Here is a 21,115-nt window from a genome sequence, read left to right as displayed (position 1 = left end):
GGGTTCTGAATTTGTCATGTCCCTGTGCATTTGGGCCTTATCAAATGGCCAATTTGGAAATCATGAAGTTTAATGGCTCTATATTCGAGTAGAAGCAAAACCCACAAACAAAGCCAAGCTATGGCGTGCTCTGCATATGTCTAAAAACCATAAAAGGGGTATATTATTACATTCGCTTGCCGCAGGACAATGCAACTGGATCCCAAAAGCATCGTCACCGCTTCTAATTCGCCTTTTCCTGCCGCGTAATTGTGCCTTTTTGAAAAGCCAACTCGGCTGCGTGTTGGCAGCGAATAAAAAGACTGCAGTTATGGTTAACGGCATCTAATAGATACTTTGCCACCTTGGCATTAACAGATGCAAACGAACAAGCCATCGAATGGTTGGTGGAAAGTGAGCAGAGCAATACAGCAGTAAAGGCCATAAAGCAGCGGAAAATTGAAAAATCTAGAACTGGCTAGTGACTAGTGGAAGATTGATTTCGAAAAAAGGGGAGCAAATTGCTGCAAGCCATGGGGTTACTCATACGCCCCGTGGCTGCGAATGACAACGAGGCGTATGAGTTTCAGTTAAAGTAAATTTCCCAGCCCTTACCTGGCGTTTTCCCACTATACTACTTTCTCTAAAGCCCCACTGGGAAATCGATTATCCAAATACATACTGCCATTAGTCAAACACATTTGAGTGCAACCAGCTGGTAACGCTTGTTCTACCCATCGATTTGAGTTTGGATAGCCAATCGGTTAATTAAAATCTTTTATTTTTTGCTGTTAGCCAGCCTAAAAGTTGAGATATTTCCAAAGAGCCCCAGGCGCGCATTTCAAGTCGTTGTGAAACTCCATGAAGCCGTGGCCAAAAACCAAAGCGAATGGGGAGCCACCCGCAAATCTTTCACCTGCTACAACTTCGTCTGGCCACGCCCACTAGCCCAACACCGCCTCCGCCCCCGACGGCAAATTACCTGGGCTACAAATTGAGCGCAAACGCATAATTAATTCCACAGTGCCAGCGATGGTGGTGGAAAAATGGGAAAAAATTAAGTTAATGTTTTGAAATCAGCAGGTAGCCGGCAAGCAAAGACACACAGACAGTCGCAGCCCAGACATAACGGTAATTGTGAAGAGGGGGAGGGGGCTTGGGTGGTTTTAACAACAACACAGTAGCAAAGCCGGCACATTGTGTGGCATGCCCCCAGCATTCGCAGCTACCACATTCGATTTCCAACCGCCCAGCCACTGACGAACATCAATCTGAGCCACTTCAAATGGGGTTTTCTTTGAGGCCTTTGGACGGCGGCGATTTGCGGGTATTAGAGATGGCCAAATCAGGGGTATAGCCCATTGACATTTGGAACTATATCCCAGGGGGTTTTCTTACTAATGATTATATGGTATGCAGTACTTTCTAAAATATGAAAACGTTTAAAAAAGATTTTCCTGTTTTTGTTATTAGAGATGTATTGGAGATGGCCAAATCAGGGTTAAATCCCATTGACATTTGGAACTATATCCCATATGGGTTTTCTCATTAATGATTATATAGTATGCGGTACTTTCTAAAATATGAAAACGTTTAAAAAAGATTTTCTTATTTTATACCAATATACATAAGAATCAGGAGTAAATATTATAACAATTTCTGTTATCAAGATATTTGACAAAATTTTACTTAATATAACGCGAATTCTTGGGATTCACATGGTTTCCACCTATATTTTTGTGTTACAGTAGCACTGGATGTGTGTATTTCTTTTGTTTTGGTGGTTATACCATTTATATAACAAATCATTACACAATATTATTATTTAAAAATATATACATTTACCATTTCTTTAATAATAGACTATACCACTCTGTTACTATTACACTTAAGTATACCTCATTTCCATATTTGTTAAGTTGAGATATTTTCCATATGATCTACCGTCATCATCTGTTTTACAACCACATACTTGGAGAACCCACTGTTTCGCCTGTCTTGGAATAGATAATCTATTTGGGGTCTTGACAAGTCAATCGCCTGGCCTCGAGTTGCAGTCGAGTGCTCCATCAGGCGACTACCACTTTGGCAATTAACCGTTAATGCGAACGCATTCGCAGTCTATGGGCCTCAAGACACGCTCTCCAGGTCGAAAATGTGCGAACAACACCATCGAGTGGGGATTTGAATTTGATTTTGATTTTAAATTTGAATTTCAATGCGATTTTGATGGTGGCGCTGATGGTGGAGTCGATCGAGTCAATGCCGCTGGCGTTTCTCGCCGAAAGTTTCTCGCACCTGCGCAACTCACTTGGATGACTTGCCAGCTTGTCTGCTCACCTGGCCGCTCCACCCCCCCAAAAACCCCCTTCTTCTATTTGCAACTCCAAATGCTCCACCGACTTGCGTTTCATAATACCCATGAAAGCCGAGACGTTGTTGCCTTGGTTTTTGTTTCACTTTTTCGGTTTTTTACTTTCACTTGCCAGTTTCTTGTGTGTTTTTTTTTCTGTTTCATTTTCTTGTGGCCCAAAAGACTGACTCTTTGGTCAGATTTCGTGGAGAGCTCGACGATCAAGAAATCAAATTCAATTTCATTGTTGCAGCCACCCCTTTAACGAAAAAAAAAAGAAAAAACAGGGGGCTTTCTAAAATTGTAAAATGCTACAAATTCGATTCGCTTTGATTGAAATTGAATTGAGTGAAGCATTTAAAATTGTTTTGGGTCACAATTATGTACGATTCCTCGGATTTCCCCGCCGGTTTCTCTATTCGCTGCACTTTCGTTTTCCGCTTCTATTCGCTGCAATTACGCCGCAATTACAGTTATGTTTATGTTTTGAATTTTCAGCTGTCTCGCCAGCTAACAAACAAAAAAAAAACGAGAAAAACCAACCTAAACTTAAATTGCCAGCGAAATTAACCGTTAGCCATGTTACGTACGTGCTACTTAGAAACTTCAAAAAAGAGTGAAGTTTCAAGTGCTCTTTTCCGCTGGCAACATTTTCATTTCGCTGTCGGGAAAGTCGTCTGCTGGCGGGGAAAACGAATTGTGCAGCAATCGCTTAATTGAGCTTTTATTTCTGCGCACGTACAGATCTTGGTCATGTGTCAATTTCCGCGCCCCCCGTTTGCATAACGCTCACGGTGCTCAACTTGAACTGAGCCCCAATCAGCGGGCGGTACTATATTACTACCACCACCCACCGAACGGAGATCTCAGATTTACGATAGGTGATCAACGCTCCATGCACGGGGAAAAATTGGGAGGTCTTGTAATGTGTTCCATAGCTATTGATATTATAATAAAAATCTTTGAATTGTATATATATTTTTTATATATTTGTGTTAAAACAAACAAAAAAAGGTTACAAAATTAAAGATACAATTTACCTAACTGGTAAAGTGCTTTTATTTTTATAATAAATATTTAAAAGTGATCCTAACCTAGAAACCGTTAAAAAAATATTGTAACAAAAATTGTTTTGAATTTTAAATCTTTATAAAAAAACATATACTATAATATAGAACATTTTCTAAGGTATGATTATAAAATCATTTTTTATTAGCCATTTTAAGTCGTTTATTTAAAAACATTAAGAAATATATAAATGTTGGTTTTTGAATAGCAAGATTGAAGTTTAAGTTTCTATATGTTTTCCCTAGATTAGCCTTTTAAATCTATGTTAAGTGTTATACATACATATTTCATTTGAATACCTCTACATCATGTTCAAGATATTTTTTTGAGTATTTTTGGTGGCTTACCTGCAACTTGCATCATATTTTAAACCTGACCAGGCCAACACTTATTGCAAAAGCGAAGCAAATTGAAAATCTTCGCAGGTATTTTTGTTTGGGTTAAAATTTGACGATCGCTCTTATATAATGACCCACAAAATGAGGCGGCTGCCAATAAAAATAAAAGTTTTTAATGACTTTTCTGGCTGCGTCTGCGATTTTTTCTCTTTTTTCCTCCTTTTTCCAACTTCAGTCGCATCTGTGATCTAATAAAGCATAACCGAGTCTCCCCAGCCATTCGCCATTAGACAGCTCAAACTGTTTCGCATTATGCTCGAAATGGGTTAAGTGGCTTTCAATTTAGACACAGCGAACACACAAAAATGCGAACAATATTCAATTCCATTTGCCCTGACTTGCTGAATGAGTCAATGAGGTTGAAGAGGTTGAGGGGTATGGGGAGTTTTGGGGCGTTTCAACCACGCCCTTGTGAACAAAAACAAGCTTCCGGCAAAGCAAATATATACATAAATAAGCCATCGATATTGAGTCACTCACATGCTCAAATGCGATGTGCGATCCAAAGACACAATTTGTCATTCAATTTTTCAGTTTTCCATACCATTCCACTGTGATTTCCATTTCCATTTGCCCATTTCAAGTTGAAGCGCAATTGCAATGGCAGAAGTTGCATGATCGGGGGACACATGGTGGGTTACGTAAATTCCTATATATTGCCTTTCCAAAGGTAAACACACAATGTAATAAAAACAACGCCAGACGGAAGGCGAATGTTCCGTTTTCGAAACGCGTCAAATGACAATGGCAGAATTTATTATCGTTCAGCGCTCCACAGCTGACTCAGCCAGCCGTTCGATGGTCGATCGATGGCTATATGCCATATGCCAAATATATACACGAGTGCTGCACTCCTTATTTCCCCACATTTCCCAGGCGAGTGTCGGTGTCAGAAATGCCAGGCGTTAAGCGGCTTTTTGCGCCCCAATGCAACAATGGACGCTGCCTAATCCGCAGACAATTAACCCAAATTGCGCTGCTCAAACCATTTTGGCACGTGGGCAACTCTCGCATATTCTTGCGAAAATTGCAGCAGCCGGGATCACACTGGAAATAAAATGCTGATCACTTTCTGTATAATATTGCCTAGAAGAAAATAAAAATCTAATATGGTTTTATCATATAACAAAGCATTGGGTACCCTCTGGATCATACAAATATGACTATTTTTTAAATATTTTTAAAATTATTAGTAATTCAAAAACAAATCTTGCATTAAAAAATATCACGTATTGGTATACCATATCAATGCGAACATTAAGCTATGACCATGGTCTTATGACACTTGCATATCTTTCGCCTAACCCACAGGATTTATTTTATAAAGGTATGTCACATACACAGATCAATTTTTTTGACATTTTTATGTATAGAATGAAATCTGTATAGATATGCTATAGGTTTCTCGAAACTCGAAGGATTGTCACATTGTTTTCATTTAAAGTAATGTTTTTCTGAGAGTTGTAAAGGTCACATAATATATATTTCTTTTAACAAAAAATACCAGTTTAATTGACTCCTCATTAGCCAAGTTATCGAAATACTTTGCAGTGCAGGAGGGATAATTGCACAAGACGACGTCGTCATTGGCGGCAGCTGGCAACAGACAACAACAATAACGGTCGACTGGCATTTGAAAGTCTTTGACTTGCTGCAGTTAGCTCAAATAAAAACTGCCTCGGCCCAAGGTAATGGGCAATTAGCTGCAGCAACCTTCTGGGCCAACATGGGCTAGTCAAACAAATGAGGCAAGCGGAAAACAAACTTCGGTCTCCGGAGTGGAGTGCGCCTGTCATGGATACGGCAATTTGCTGGCCAGTCGCAGAATACTCGCAGATACAGCCACAGCAACAGCTACAGATACAGATATAGATAGCCTTTAATTGGGTTTAACTGGCTGTCAATGGCGGTAGCCAGCTGGCAGAGGGGTGGGCTGCGGTGCTCACTGCCCCCGGGGGGTGCACTTGGACATTAAAGCAGCCAGGGGGTGCACACGATCATCGGGGCAATGAGTGATCAACGTTATGGACTGGAGATGCTTTTCCAGCAGGGGTGCCTCTATTGGAAGTCATAAATTAAGTCGAAACAAGCGAGTATTCGATTTAATCTTTCAATATCATTGTCCTTGCTCTGAATGGGTTTAGAAATGCGGAAATTAGTACTGGCTATATCTTTAATGGTTTCGGAAAAAGCGAATCAGTTTTAATAGCCCTCAAAATCTATTTTTATCTAACTCTGTTCTGACACAATTAGGCAACCTAACCAATTTCTTTTTATGCAAATATTTGTGAAACTCCATTACCAAGCAAATATTTGTCTTTCCCGCAATCGATACCCCATAATTAGCCCCACTTCCGACACATTTTTGACTACCAGACAAGACACCAATACGAAATCCGAATCGCTTTGCCAAAAGTTGAGCTCATTTCAACTCATTTCGCCACCGAAGGCAAACGGAGAATATTTACGACTATCTGACGAATTCGCATGCGTCTCAGGTTTCCGGCACGCGTTCACGCATTTCAAAGTGATCACCAGTGATCAGAAGGGAGATGGGATGGGCGGGGGAAGTTGGACATGTTTGCCTGATAAACAACATAATGAGAGGCTGGTCGGATGGGAAGTGACAAATTTTCAGCGCATGCGCGCAGGCAATAAAAGTATATTTTAAGTATCTGACAGATACACGTACTGCATCGTCCGATCGCTGTTGTTTACCGAGCACCACCTCTTTTGTGTCCCGCCCCTGCGGTCTGGTCATCCTTATCTCGACCCCTTATCAGTGCACATACATTTGTATGACTCTGTCTGCGGAATCGTAATCGTTAACGTACCCCGAGCGGTATTCCCAGGCGCGGTTTTGCCCACTTTCGTTGTTTTTGTTTCTGTTTTTGCGGCGAGGTAGCAAGGCCAGAGGGTGTCCCAGATAGCCGGCTATCATCCATCGGCTATCAGCGCTGTTGGTCAGCATAATCGGGCGACCAGAACCGCTTTTCACTCTCTGACCAAATATTTTGGTTTCGCTTAAAATTAAAATTGGGGTCTCGCTACTTAATCCCCGTCTTGAAGCGAATGACAAACAAGTTTCCACTTTCACTTGAGCATTGGGCATGGAGCATGGCAGAAGACCCGATAACCCAGAACTGGTTGTGGGAACCGCACATTGTTGTTGTCGATAGGGTTCCGTCTGCCAGACCGCTGAGCAAACATATTGTTCTGTGGAATTTTTGCCATAGCTTTCCTTTGATAAGGCAAGACCTTACCCAATAACGGAGAATCTGGCTCAACCCACAGGGAAAACTTTTCCTTAGTATCATCTTAGCTTCTCTACAATAAAACTTTCATAACTCTAGATTGGAACTTAGTTTCTATGGAACATGCTTTCATTATTTACGCTTTCAAAACAATTTTGGAGAAGATTATAAGTTAAATTTTACAGTTATTTCACAAAAAAATAATAATTAGTTTTTGTGTTATTCTTTAAAGAATTTTTAGCAAAGACATGCAACGTCCTAAACATTTTTTTATTCATAAAGTTATTTATGTACATGTTATAGGTAAACTATAAAAACAACATTTTTTATTTGATGTTTGCAACTCCAAAAGTGTGTTTACGGGTTAACAGGTTTTAGAAAAAAAAACTAAAAACTAAATGTTTTTAAATGTGCAGAGTTGTTGCCCCCCAGTAAATATTTTATGCAGCGGATAGCGTTTCAAGCTAGACAAGCTCGACTCTACGTTAGCCCCTCCCCCGCCCCATTGAACTACATGTGCAAGTGCTTCATCAAGTTTTAGTATGTCCGCCATAAACACCGCATAAAGATGATGGTATTAAGTCCTAAACCCAACGAAAATCCCCGGCGAAGTGTAAAAATCCCAGCATGAGCTGGGCTCAAAAAGCGCAAGCCAGCAAACAGAGAAAACAGTAAACAGTAAAAAAAAACCCGGCGAAGTAGAGGGTTAAAATAAACGCTTTCGTCATCCCGACGTCATAAAGCAAAAGATATTTCTCTTAACTCTAAGTTAATAGCTCTTAAATCAAAGCGAGATCGGCTACAGAAAGAAAATACTTTTTATAAAGCCTGTTTTTCTGCGATACCTGCGGAAAAGCTCAAAGATACGGGGCGATATCACTTGTATCTTTGAGTTACGTTACGTAAATCCGCTCTTTTGCGGGGGAGCGGAGACAGAGAGAGACCGTGAGTGCTTTTCCCCCTCTGCTTTCGAGTGAAAGAGAGCGCGGCGGCGCAGTGCGGCAGAGATTAAGATACATAAACAAAACGGCGAAGCATGCGAAAAGCCAGCACAAAGCAGAGAAACAAAAACAAACGTCGTGCAGCGAGGAACCGGAAAATGGCCAATGCCAAATGGCCGCGAGAGCGCGAAAAGAGAGCGAGAGCGCAGTCGCGAGAAAGAGCGAAGCCGAGCCGAGTGCAAGAGCCGAGCGAAAAACGAAGCACGAAGCCCGGCGAACGAGTGCGGCGATTTCAGCGCACAGAATCATTCTTGAAAGCGCGCGCGAACCTTTCGCACCAGCAGACCGCAGATACAAAGATACAAATTCGCAAGATACAAATTCGCAAGACCGAAAATCGCAAAAGTAGGAAAGGCAAGGCAAAGGCAAGCCGAGAGGAAAAGCAAAGCTAAGCCCTGGCAAAAAACGCCGAAAAGTGCAAGTGAAGTGAGAAGACAGCGAGTGAGCCGAGTGGAGTTCTTAAAGCTTATAAAAACAAATTAGGAACGAGGCCTAGTGGCCCAAATTCAGAAGGCAAAGAAAGCAAAGAAGATCAAGCGAAAATTTGAATAATTAAAAATAAACACGCGCCGTGCCGTGCGAGAGAGTGTTAGTGTGAGAGTGCGTGTGCGTGCGGCGTATCCGTCAGATACGCATAGCGAACCCAATCCAATCCAAACCGCTGACATATTTTCACCCGAATACCGTTATAAAGCCGCCAACGCTGCCGGCCGGCTTTTTGTGCCCAATTAACGCACATTCAACAAATTGCCAGACGCGAAAAACAAATTGTTACGAGTGACAACGGAATAATATCGGAATTAAACCCAGTTGATTGGACGGAATAATACGTAACAAAAGATACAAAACACAAAAAAAACAACAAAAATAAATCCCTAAAAAATAATATACTCACCTTTCGTCTCATTTAATTTCGCTGCGGTTCGTGTTCTGGTGCAGTGCAATAGAGAAAAGTTTATAAATAAATATACAATATACAAATAACTGAATGCAGATGTTTGGCATAATAAGTGTCACAATCAATTGCTGAGCGGCGAGATCTTGAAAATACGCGAAAAGGTGATTGCATAAGGATATGGCTATATCGCAATTGTTACCAAGTGACCTCATTCAAGGTTGCCCCTTAAAATCCCATAGATATTGCAGTTTACTTGGTTTCTCAATTAGCGCCCACGCGCCTCGGAAGTTTTTTTTCATTTTATTATTCGATTTTTTGCATGCTCACCTGGTGAATGTAGATATATAAGGAGGGCTTACGGTGGTCTGTAATTAACCTTGAATCATCCATTATAATTCTACCCATTTTTTTCTGTGCCCTGTGAACTATAACTTAATTGGTTTTCACTTCTCGGAAACAGTTACAGAACCATTTTTTTTTGCCTTTAATCAAATCAGATTTCCGGGGAACCTGCCGCCGAATAGATACTATTATTTAGAAACACTTGCCTTGCGTGACGGATGCAATGCAACAATGTTAGATGCAGATACCCCCAGGAATATGTGTTCCATGTCGCCATTTTCTCAATTAGGAATCGCTCTAAAGTGCCCACACTGGGTCATTAAGTTTTAATGGGATGCTCAATAAAGTTGTACGCTTTAATTGTTTAAGCGTGGTGACTCACGACGAGCCTCAGTGCACTGCGGCGATAAGAAGGCAATGCCCAGACTAACCCGACTCTTCAATCTATCTCTCCGCAGGAACCCATTGAGCTGAAGAAGCGCCTGGAGGAAGTGCGTCTGCTGGAATCGCGACGCTCCGCCCGTCTGGCAGACCAGGATCGCGACACCGACTTCGCCAGGCTCGCCGACATGAGTGGCGAACGCCGCAGGACCATCCAAAACAGTATTGAGGTGCCGACGATGCAGAAGTGAGTACCACATATGAACTTGAATTGAAAAGATACATAGATATACCAAAAATACAGCAGATATTCCTTGGGCTACACAGATTTAAGGCCATGTCCTGGTCCTAAACCAGTCTAACTTTTCAAAAACTGTCGAGTTACCTAACTTAACTTGTTGTTTACCTTTAGTATATTTTCCTACGGTAAGAAACCGTTTGTCCCCCACTATTTTTCGCCGGTCGTACCCGGTTTTCATTCGCATTTTATTCGTTCGTTTTGTTTTTTCCACTTTGGCTTGGCTTTTGCATAAATATGCAACGATTGGCGTCTGTGGAGACTGGGCCATATCAATAATTTATAAGTGGCGACAAATTAGCGGAACCGGCCACCAAGTCACGGACATCGCCCGATCCATGTATAATATCTATAATAAAATTGTGTCTCCGTCTTGTCGGCCAGCTGCGCCCTCAGCCGGCCACGCCCAGGCTATTTAGCATAGACGCCGCTTTAACTGCACTTACATAAAGAGTTCTCACCAACCCCGCCCCACCCACTGCCGACTTGCGACCCCCTTCAGCTGGGCATTCACAGTGCCCCATTCCGGCGGGACGACAGCTGATTGCAAAATAATTCAAATTTTCAATTACTACCAGCTCAGACGTCGCGACGACTACGTCGAACTTAAAGACGGCGGCGACGACAAAAAATACAAAATACGAAATACTAACATTTGATTACGAAGGCAAACAGTCGGGCGGGGTGTCATAGTCTAAGTGAATGCTCTAATCAAAATGGGGGCTTTATTTGGCACAGCACAGAGTGTACTTCAGACAGTTTAATACATCAGTGTGACCATGCTACGGGGAATATGGTGATAATAGGGACATGCGGCTTAGTGTTACCATGCAGCAGGAATTTAGGCCAAAATAAGATACTTTTGCTTAAATGATTTCAATCAAAGTGTATGCCAAATCAGGTTGACACAGAACACACGAGTATCCATGAGTGAACTAGATATTTCAGCTGGTCACTTGGCCCCATTAATATCTCGGCAAGTGTAGGGCATTAAATTTCCGACTTGCAATTGAGGCGATTGTCACTCGCCACTGATGGTTGCGTATTCCATTTCAATTTCAATTGATAAGCCTCGCGCGCCGCAGTCGAAACTATTAGTCAAGTGTGCAAAAAGGCAGCAACATCGCGGCAACGCTGAATGCCGGCCACGTTCTCAATTGATAATAAAAATAATAACAATAATAATCAAAATAAAGCAAGCAGAAAAAAAAAAAAAAGAAAAATGGAAAAGAGGGAACTGGGAGCTGAAAACAAAAAGCGCAGGCAGGCGGCAAAATATGGCTCGTCATGTCCAGCCAGGGGTGTGGGGTTTGGGGGGTGGTGTTCGAATGGGGAGGGGGTTTGCCGGCACAGAGGGGCACTTGTAATTGCGTCGCAAATGCCAGCCGACCCATCCAAAGTCGAAACTAAAAACAGCTGGAAAAACTAAAACCAAAGCCAGGCGGCAATGTTGCTGCTGCAGCAATTGTTGCAGCTAGTGTTGCAACTGTTGCTGCTGTTGCTTCTTGGGATGTTGCTGCTGTAGCTGTGGCTCCTGTTGCTGCTGTCGCTGGCCAAGGAAACAAAAGTTCATTGTGACCGCTGGCTGTAATAAAATTCAAATAAAATTCAATTGAGTTCAGCGCAAGTTGCTGGGCCAGTTTAATTTAATTAATTACAATGTCGTAGAGCGCGAGATGTGGCATGTGGCAAGTAGCATGTGGCACTTAGGGGGACACCCTGTAGTTGTGAAACCGAAACCGAAAACGAAAACGAATATTGCCGGTGGCTTGCCGCAATTTCAGTTAGTTTATCATTGCCCCTCGGGTTTTATTTGTATTTCTTTTCATTTTATTCTGTTATTGTTTCGAAGCCCGCCTGCGAATGCGGAAGTATTTTTTCTCGCTCCCACACAGATACGCAAATAAGCTGTAAGCACAAAGCTCTCGCGATTTCGAGTATCTGTGTGTGAGTGTCTATCGTCGCCATATTCTTTATGTTTTGATATGCCATCTGGAGAGCGAGAGCAAGCGAGACGGCACTCGCACACACGTGTAATGATAACAACTCGCTCACCTTGCACGGAACCGCTCCCCTGCCACGCCACCCTCCGGCCGCCCACCGCGTGACACGCGCTTCTCCCGTAATGCGACGTAATATCAAACCCCCCCCCAACACTCTCTATAAAAAACCCCTCCCTAACTTTGCTAATCTAAAATGTGATTTTCTCGCTTACGTGTGCGCGCGATTCTTTTTTTAATGCGTTTCTTTTTTATTGTTATTAATTTACATAGTTTAGCAACCGATCTGATAGTTTGAGTAAACAATTCTTTATTTCTCTGACCATTTTCCATGATGCGTTAATTCACCCGGTAAACAAGCGTCGTGGGTTAAATAATATTTACCTTTTAGTAGGGAAAATCCCACTGCAAATCATCTTTGATTCCCAAGTAGATAGACCATTCGCAACCTTTCATTACCAGACATTCTGTAACAACTGCAATTGCAGTTGACAGACAAAGAAGGCATAATGATATGGCAGTAAAAAAAAGAAAATCATAAAAAACTAGAACCGTGGGGGGGAAAAATGGAAGCGAATTAAATGCGGAAAAAAAGTGGTAATAAATATAATAAGCGCGTAATTATCGCGTAAATGTCAATTTACGCGGCGAATGCGTTGCGTCAGTGCTAATTTTTAACGCTCGAGTGGACGACAGACCCCATCTATACGGCTGTATACACCATATAGGAAAACACCCCACCGAAACCCGCTGGGGTCGTTCGTCTAATGAAAGCGTGTAAGCGTCAATTGGCCAGGTTACTCAGCTATAGTTAACTATGTTGTTGTTGTTTCCACCGCTGCTGTTGTAATTGCAATGATTAACAACAGCAACCGCCGAAGGGGGAGCAAAGTGCCCCCCTCTTGGCACCCCACCCCCCTTGCAGTTGCATTCAGCTGCCTCTGTTGTTTATTGCAAAAACAAACAATATGGGAAACTGGCAGCGAGCAAAGAAAAGCAAAAGAACAGCGCAAAAAAAAACCACAATAACATTAAAAATAATTTAAAAACAAGTTTACCGTTGCACAAAAACAAAAACAAAAAAAAAATTAATAAAGAACGCAATCAACAAAAAATACACAACAAATTCAGAACAACGATAACAAGTTGTAAATAATTATTCAACAAGTTTTCAAGACAGGGAAAAACTCTATAAGAAATATATGTCTTACAGTCAATTAACCAAATTGACTTGGGGCTTCAACTAATGCATTAGTCATGGTATCGATTTGATAGCCGATTTCCAATGTAAAATGGCTGAGAAGCATTTTAGCTACCCTTTGGCAGAAAATTCCAGTGACGAAGGCTGCATAAACAATGACGTCAAGGAATTCGCAATAACAACTTAGGAAAAGCGCTCAACAAAATGTCTAGGGTCGGCTTAAAAGGGGGAAAAACCGAATTCAAATCCAAGTTGGCTAGCAGCGGCAATTAGCCAAGACTTCAAGAATATTTGCCATTTTTTTTGCTAACCACTTTTATTTAGCTTTGTTTTTCACTGTGGCTGCTGGCTAGAGAGACTGTGTACAAATATTATTATGAGCGACTGTTTGTCTTGCCCTCAAAAATACGCCGAGAACCGAGAAGCGAGCAGAACCGCTGGCAAAATGAAGAAAAACGAAAAAAATAATACTTAATTTCAGTACAATAAAAAGTCAAGTCGAGCGCAAAAGTGGGTCAAAATTATTATTGAAGCAGAACAAAAACAAAGCCAGCAGCAAGGCAACGATAATGGCAATGCAGCAACAACAAAACTCGCAGGGGTGTAGGGGGGTGGTTTCAAGGGGGGAGGGGGGGGGGAGAACAACAACAATAACAGCAACGAAATTTATAATAATTTTCTAAGCGACGGCCCCTCGACGGCAAATTATTGAAATGCATTCGCATTTCGCATTCACCCGGCCAGGAGAGACACTCCAATACCGGGTACCATATAACCTATATAAACCATATACCCCTCCGTAGTGCCGGCCCCCCCCCCCCCTCTCCCAGAATTTCCCCCCTTTGGAAAGCAGGGGTATCCATATCCATTGCCCAGGCACCGTTCCAATGAACGTAAACACAATTTCCCAATGTTCTGCACGAATAGTTTGTTTGATCGTAAAATTTTATTTCTGCATTCAAATCGCAGCGCTAAACAAAATGCAAAAAAGAGCGAAGAGCGCGGAAAAAATCAAAATGCCAGTGCAGTTGGTGGGTTCGTACACTGAGGGAAATAAATGGGATTTTATGGGATTAGTATAACGATATCAAAAGTATCCCTTTTCAGTTATCCAGTCTTTTAAAATCGTTTATTCCTTTGAGGAATTGTAGATTCTTTAATATTATAAAAATCATAATAAAGATGTTGTGTACACTGAGGGAAAACAAACTATATTTTAATTAAATAATGTGAAGTATTAAAGGATATTTTTCCTTTTTAGTTACTCCAACTTACATCACTTGTGGAATTCTAGCTTCTCTAATAGTATTATTAAGGATCAAGAATAAAGGTTTATTTCTTTCAGTGGACTTTGTACTTTCCGTTTGGGCCTGTCTTTACTCCTTGCTTGCTGCTTATGATTTGGCCAAAAGAATGAGTTTCGTGCCAAGAAGGAATCCGAATCGATGCGGTTTGGCGGAAGGGTCATGAATTCCCTTGAAAAGTGTAGGTTTAGGCCAAAAAGAGGCACTATCTTGTGGTCAATAGGGATGGCATGGTAATTTCTAAAGCAAATAATGCGAATTTCATGCAGTTCGAAGATACGTATCCACATATACTAGCTTTTACTTAGATTTAAGCTCCATTTAAAATGAATTTCCCGGCAAATGCATTAATGGGCTGTGCCAAAAGAGCTCCACTTCATCACCCCACACCTTAGGTGATACAGAAAGATATAGGCATAGAGATAGCGATGTGTTGACGTTGATGGGCGAAACAATCTGTTGAAAAACACACCGAGTGGCGGATGGGAAAAGGGGGCCAATGGGCGCATATTCGTACCATTTTCATCAGCTAGTAAATTTTTAGTGGCTCTCCGGCTACTGTGTCCACTGGGAAATGGGCACACAAGTACAACTAGCTGACTGGCTGGCAAATAAATAATAAGTGCAGATCGCGGCTGGGGCGCGAAAACATACCGACAATGGTGTCCGAAACAGCAACATGATCAACAGTTGCTCATAAATTAAAGTTCGCCATCGTTTGGTGTGCCGATTTTCGAATCGCAGGCAATAAAATTTAACGTTGCACACTTATGACTGAACGACCGACCGAGAAAAGGAGGCCGGCGGAAGGGGGCGGGGCTGCAGATCGGTGGAGTACTCCATACTATATAGTATACTCCATACTATACTGCATAGTATAGGAGCACACAGAATAAGTGCTGCACGCAACATTTGCACTGCGGCCAAAACGCAAATTTCGAAGAACAAAAATTAGATTGAATTGTTTCTCCTTCTGCGGCAATTGCAGGCTAAAATCCAAGAAATTAGGCGGGGGTTTTCCAAGGAGGGGGTATACCATAATGACCGACCTGGTCTAGGCAATTTGATTGAGTTGTTTCCAATTGAAATGGCAAAAACGCTGCGGGTGTTGGCACTGATGTCTGACAGCAAATCGTAGTTTGAGAGCCGGGCCGAGACAAAAGTCATTTGGCCAAGTCGACGAAGGCAAAAGGCAGTCGCAACCGCAGTCCGAACCTCTGTAATTTTCAGTTACAGTTACAGATTTCTAGCCTTCTAGCCAGCCGAGCAGTGATTTGGCTTATTTCGCCGGGCCTGCGGTGGCCGGAATGGGAATGGAAATTTGGAATGGGAATGGGGATAGCAATTGCATTGCAGTTCCTTCAACTTCAACTTGGACTGCAAAGTTGAAGCGGTTCTTTGGGTTGTGTCAATTAGAGTTTTGGGTTTGGGTTGGGGGTTCTAGAGTTCTGGAGTTCTGGAGTTCTGGGGTTCTGGGGCTCTGGTGTCCTGAGCCCTGGAGCGCTGTCATTCCATTTCCACTCGGTGACCCACAAGATTCCGTCAAATTGTCGTGTCACGTTGGCTTTGGCTAATTTGAATGGCAATGAGCTGTGCCACGCCACGCCTTCACCTTGACTTGGCCCTCAAAATCGGGTAATCAACTAACCAAGGGTTAAGCTGAGTTTTTCCCGGGCTTTAACCACACCGCGCTTTTCCTCTTTGGATAATTAAAGTGTCCGCTCGATTTGGCTGTCGCGATTTGTTAATTGAATTGAATGTTCAATGCTGAATTTTGAATGTTGGCCAAGCCATGCGAGCGGGTCATCAAAATGCAGGAGACGACTCCGCACATTGATGGGGGCACTGGGACTGGTCTGGTCTGGCGTGTGTGTGCAGCCCATTTAGCCAGAAAGCACTGTGCTGCAGTGGCCACTTAACTGTAAAGGCAAACGCACACGTACCGCTGACGACAACCGCCAGCTTTTGCGGCTTCCATTGGGCCAAAAACAACGTGTTCGCATGGTGGGGTCAATAACGAAGATTTTAATTGAAATTGACATTGTTAATTCATTAGAACGCTAAAAGCATTTTGAACAAAAGAAAGCTATTATTCTGGCTAACATTAATTTAAGTTGTCCCACTGGATTTCGCATGTTTCATTAGCAAACGTTGTCATTGTCAAAGAATTTTATGACTAGGATTTTAAAATTGTTTTCATGAAAAGGGTAGAAAATTTCTACTAGAAATATCACAAAATACCTGTATATTTTAAACATATTAGTGCGTACTTGTATGATAATTTATAGTGTTAAAGATCTAATTAAAATGTTAATGAACTATCTTCTATATACATAAAACTATCGTTTCCATTTTAAGAATGCATCATGCAGAGTTCAAACCAGTAAAACCAAAGGCTCCATTTTTACACCAAAATGTTCCTTCTGTGGCTTCCATAGTTTAAGATTGTTTTATAGGTTTTTTAGTGCTACCTATCATTTTGTAGCCCACTGTGCTTCGCCGCCACAGTGGGCAATTCCCATGGTCTTGCGGCTGGCTGGTCAGTCAAGTACCGCTAAATTGTTTCAGCAGCAACTGCGGCGATGCAGCAAATGCGGCAAATGCAGTAGATGCAGTAAGTGCAGCAGAGACGCTTCCTGACGCTTGGCGCTCTGCATGCTAATCAGCTGGAGGCAAACGGCAGCAGCGGCCCACATTCAGAGTGCTTTACCAGTGGCAGGTGTGTCAAACCCCCCTCAATCCCATATGCAGCCCCCCTTTCTCCTGTCTAGACCAATGTCCATGGAAAACGGTGACAACTGGCAGCTTGTTACGCCCTTTCGACTGTCACACGCTTATTGCTCTTGTCACTGACTGCTGGTTGTTCGTTTCTGGTTGTTCGTTGTTTGGTTGTTGGTTGCTCGGTTGTTGGTAGTTGCCTGTTGGTGTTGTCACTTTTGAGTGGGTCGCCTGCCTGCCCCGCTCAGGCAACTTTTCAAATTGAATTTCGCCGATTTATCAATTTCCCCAAAAAACACAAACAATAGAAAGTGGAAATGGCAATGGAAAATGGATGGAAATGTAGCTGCCGGGAGCTACAACATCGACCATGGCTAATGACATTTTGGGCCAGGTACGCGGAGCACAAGTACAAGTACAGTAGGCCCCCGATGGCAAGGTGCAGTGCCCGGGGGAAAAGCCCAGCCCCAGGCCACTTTGAAGTTTCCTCGCTGCCTTGTCGAGAGAGAGAGCCTTCCGCTTTCTGCCCCCCCTGAAAAGCCGGAGGAAAGCCGCTCATGTCCGCGCATTTCTAATAAGCCCACGGGGCACACCTCACCTCAGTTCAGCTCAGCCCGGCTCGGTTCGGTTCAGTTTAGGTTGGTTCGGTTCAGCCAGCCGCTCAAGTTCAAGTTGAGGCCTCCTGTCGCCGACGTCGCAAAAGGGAGGGAAATCGGAAAATGGAAAAAACAAACGCCAAATGGCTGAAACAGAATCGACATTGGCGCGGAATTAATACGATTTTTATTCATGACTCCTGCACAGAGAAAAACTAATTTTATAGATTATTTTTTATAGTTTTACAAGGTTTTATAAGGGTGTATATGGTGTTAAAATCCAATTACAGCATTGATGTAATGGACATTGATGATGGACATTTGAAATCACATTTCTCTGGGATTCTCTGGGATTGGGATGGTATTCCGATTTAAATAAATTCCTTTGTTTAAAGGATTCATAATATTATAGCATATCAGATTTTGTCATAAACATTTTCAAATATTTTCTTTAAATATTTTTATATACTTGTATAAATTAAGAAAAGGACTTTAGATAAATGGCATTATTATAAAGATGTGCCTGATATGATGTTCCCTGTTGGATTTTCTTCATCGATTACATTCCAATAAACAAAGTTAGAAAATATAATGTAGATATGGTTGATATTTTTAGTATAACTAAAAAATAAAACACTTTTGATAATTTGCAATGTAACAAGGATATGCTATAAATACATAGATAATTTTGTTGATTTTTTTTAGTGCACAGGACAGGGACTATAGACTTTAAAGAAGGGATGGGTGGGATGGGGGATGAGGGATGAGGGGTACTAGACCCATGGGGCGATAGCCAATCTGCTTTGGCCGCCGGCTGGCTTCCGTTGCCGGAATGTGGTGACAATGTCTTCTTGGGCTTTTCTCCGCCTCTACCTTTTGGCTTAGGCCTCAGCTTTGGCTCTAGCTTTTCCTTCTGGCTTCCAGCCTGTGTTTGTTTTGCTTTTTTGTTGTCTTGTTGCCACAGACAATTGCATTGTTGTTGCTGCCTCCTTGGCCGTTGTCGCAATGCTAGTAATTTGTGCAAATGAGCCTCTAAAAAGGCGTGGAGCCTTTGGGACGTGAACCGGGTATATCGAAAAACCAAAGAGAGGGGGCTATTAGGGAAAAAACCGAAATAGACAAAAAATGTTTAAAGCGCCATTCGGCTATGTAAACGATGCGGGGTCCCGCCGAAAACGAACAACAAGAAAGGAAAGCTGTTAAATGTTTTTCCCTCCATTTTCCAGTGCTTCGTTTTCAGATTTTTGCCATAGTTCAGATGGTTTCCTTCTTTTTTTTCTTGCTTACCAGGCAGTAAAAATAAATGATAATACCATTAGCTTTAAATGTTAATTGAGTTGCGGACAACCAATCCTTAGATTTAAAGCAACAGAAATCCATTTATTAAACGAAGCACACAGCTCCATTCAAACTAATCAGCAAAAGCACGTGCTCTGCCAAAAAAAAAAACCAGAAAACAGATAAAAAATAGCCGACTAACGAAAACAAAATAACAAAAAGAGGAACCCTCCATTTCAGCATAACTATTCACTACGCCTACTCTGACGTTTTTTCGTCGTTATCTGCGAAAAATTAGCAGAGACCAGAATCAAAATAAACCGAAAGTAAACATTAGAGGGAAAAAAACTCACGCACACGGCCATAAATGGGGTGATAAAGCAGCCGGTAAAAAATAGGCCTGCGCCATTGAGTTGGTCGCCCGAAAAACACCCCAAAACCCCCCGAAAACCTCTTCCCAAAAAATACGCACACATTTTACTGTTACGCACAGCGCTTGTTTTCAATTTAATGCCGCGTATTTCACCTGAAAAAATGCCGGAATTTCGACGTTTGTTTTTTTGTTTACCCCCACAAATTTCCGTCTGGCCTGCTGGCGCTACTTGGCTTTGAGGCCACATCCCCAAAAGTCGGGCTTTTGTTTGCTTAACTCAATTTTATTGTTCGGTTTTGCAAAAAAAAAAGAGAAAAACCAGCAGATTGAAGCGTAAAAAACAGCAAAAATTATGTGTGTCAGCGGCGGGCAGGGCTGCGAAAATGAAACCTCCAAATTAACAGGGACAACAACAAGAAAAGAGGTCGCCTTGTTTAAACAAAATAAACAAATAAAGAGGCAGCAACAAAAGGTGAATTCAAAATGTTTTTTGCCATGTGAGAAAAAGCCTCCAAAAGAGGCGGAAGGGGCCAGAAATTGACTCACCTCACGCAATGCGAAAAAAACATCAAAAAAATGGGCAAAAAAACAGAAACAGAAACTACCACCTTGAACAACAACAGCTAACAACAATCCCAGGCACTTGTCTGATTTTTTCGGACTGTCCAAAAATAAAACCAAAATAAAAAACACACTCACACGCATAAAGGTCGTCTGGCAACGTCATGGGCAAAATATAGTATAAACTAAAAAACGAAAACAAATCATAAAAAACGAAACAAAAATGTAGGCACAAAAATATTGAATAATAAAAATGCGTATGAGTGTGTGAGCCTGGTGATTTGTTTTGATTTCATTTCGCTTATGGTAAATGAAAGATTTTAAATACATATTGCGCATACGCACCGTGGCCGTTTGGAAACTGGTTAAAAAGGCGAAACCCAGAGCGCTTACCATAGATACACCCATCCATCGATCCATTTTGGGACCAAAACACTTGTCATTACACGATTTCCTTTTGTTCAAATTGTATTTACCTTTGGTTTCGTACTTACTTTTCTTTTTCGAGCGAACATTTCCGCTTTTGTTGTTGCTGTTGACATTGGCTTGAATAAGCGTAGATATGTGCCATAGAGAATCTTGGCCCTTATCGTGCAAACTGATAAGCTAAAAGCTCTTTGGCCAGGCACACACAAAAACCTCAATGAAGTTCTGGGGCAACCAAACCAAAAACCCTCCACTCTAATCACAGAAATCAGCCAACGACTTTGGTTCTTTTTGTTCGTTTTTGGTGTTTTTTTCGAAGGGGCTTTTATATTTCTGTGCCTGCGTATAAATTACACTTGAAAATTGTGTAGATTTTGATTGGCGATATCTGTGGGGCCTTTTTTTTATGGCTGGCAGATTGCAGGCCACCAAGTCGTCGCTTTGTCTCCCTCGAAAACTCGCACTTGCGCTTTCCCTGGGCAATTTGGTGAAAGTTTGCCGAACCCAGGCCGAAAACAAAAGCGAATCTCGAGCACGTGGCTAATTCAATAAGCTTTAATTGCAGGCTACAAAACTGTAAACTTCAAGATACAAGCTGCAAACTGCAAAATGCAAACTTCAAACCGCACTGCAAATCAAGTTGAAATGGAGCTGCAGCCAGCGAATTTCATGCAATTTTCCACTAA

At 42.0% G+C, this 21,115-nt stretch overlaps 1 protein-coding gene across 3 annotated transcripts in view; it reads left to right on the top strand.

Moving 5' to 3' along the window:
- The window catches only part of LOC118877875 (zinc finger protein 395), a 121,751-nt gene that overhangs the window by 53,485 nt on the left and 47,151 nt on the right, over window positions 1-21,115 (top strand). For all 3 annotated transcript variants that reach the window (XM_065867039.2, XM_065867038.2, XM_036818213.3), the window contains exon 2: window positions 9,752-9,921. In XM_065867039.2, the coding sequence (XP_065723111.2) occupies window positions 9,752-9,921 (170 nt within the window). The remainder of the gene's footprint in view (window positions 1-9,751; window positions 9,922-21,115) is intronic.

The sequence above is a fragment of the Drosophila suzukii genome, chromosome 3 (assembly GCF_043229965.1).
Source record: "Drosophila suzukii chromosome 3, CBGP_Dsuzu_IsoJpt1.0, whole genome shotgun sequence".
Classification (NCBI taxonomy): domain Eukaryota; kingdom Metazoa; phylum Arthropoda; class Insecta; order Diptera; family Drosophilidae; genus Drosophila; species Drosophila suzukii.
This window is presented reverse-complemented; position numbering and strand designations above follow the sequence as displayed.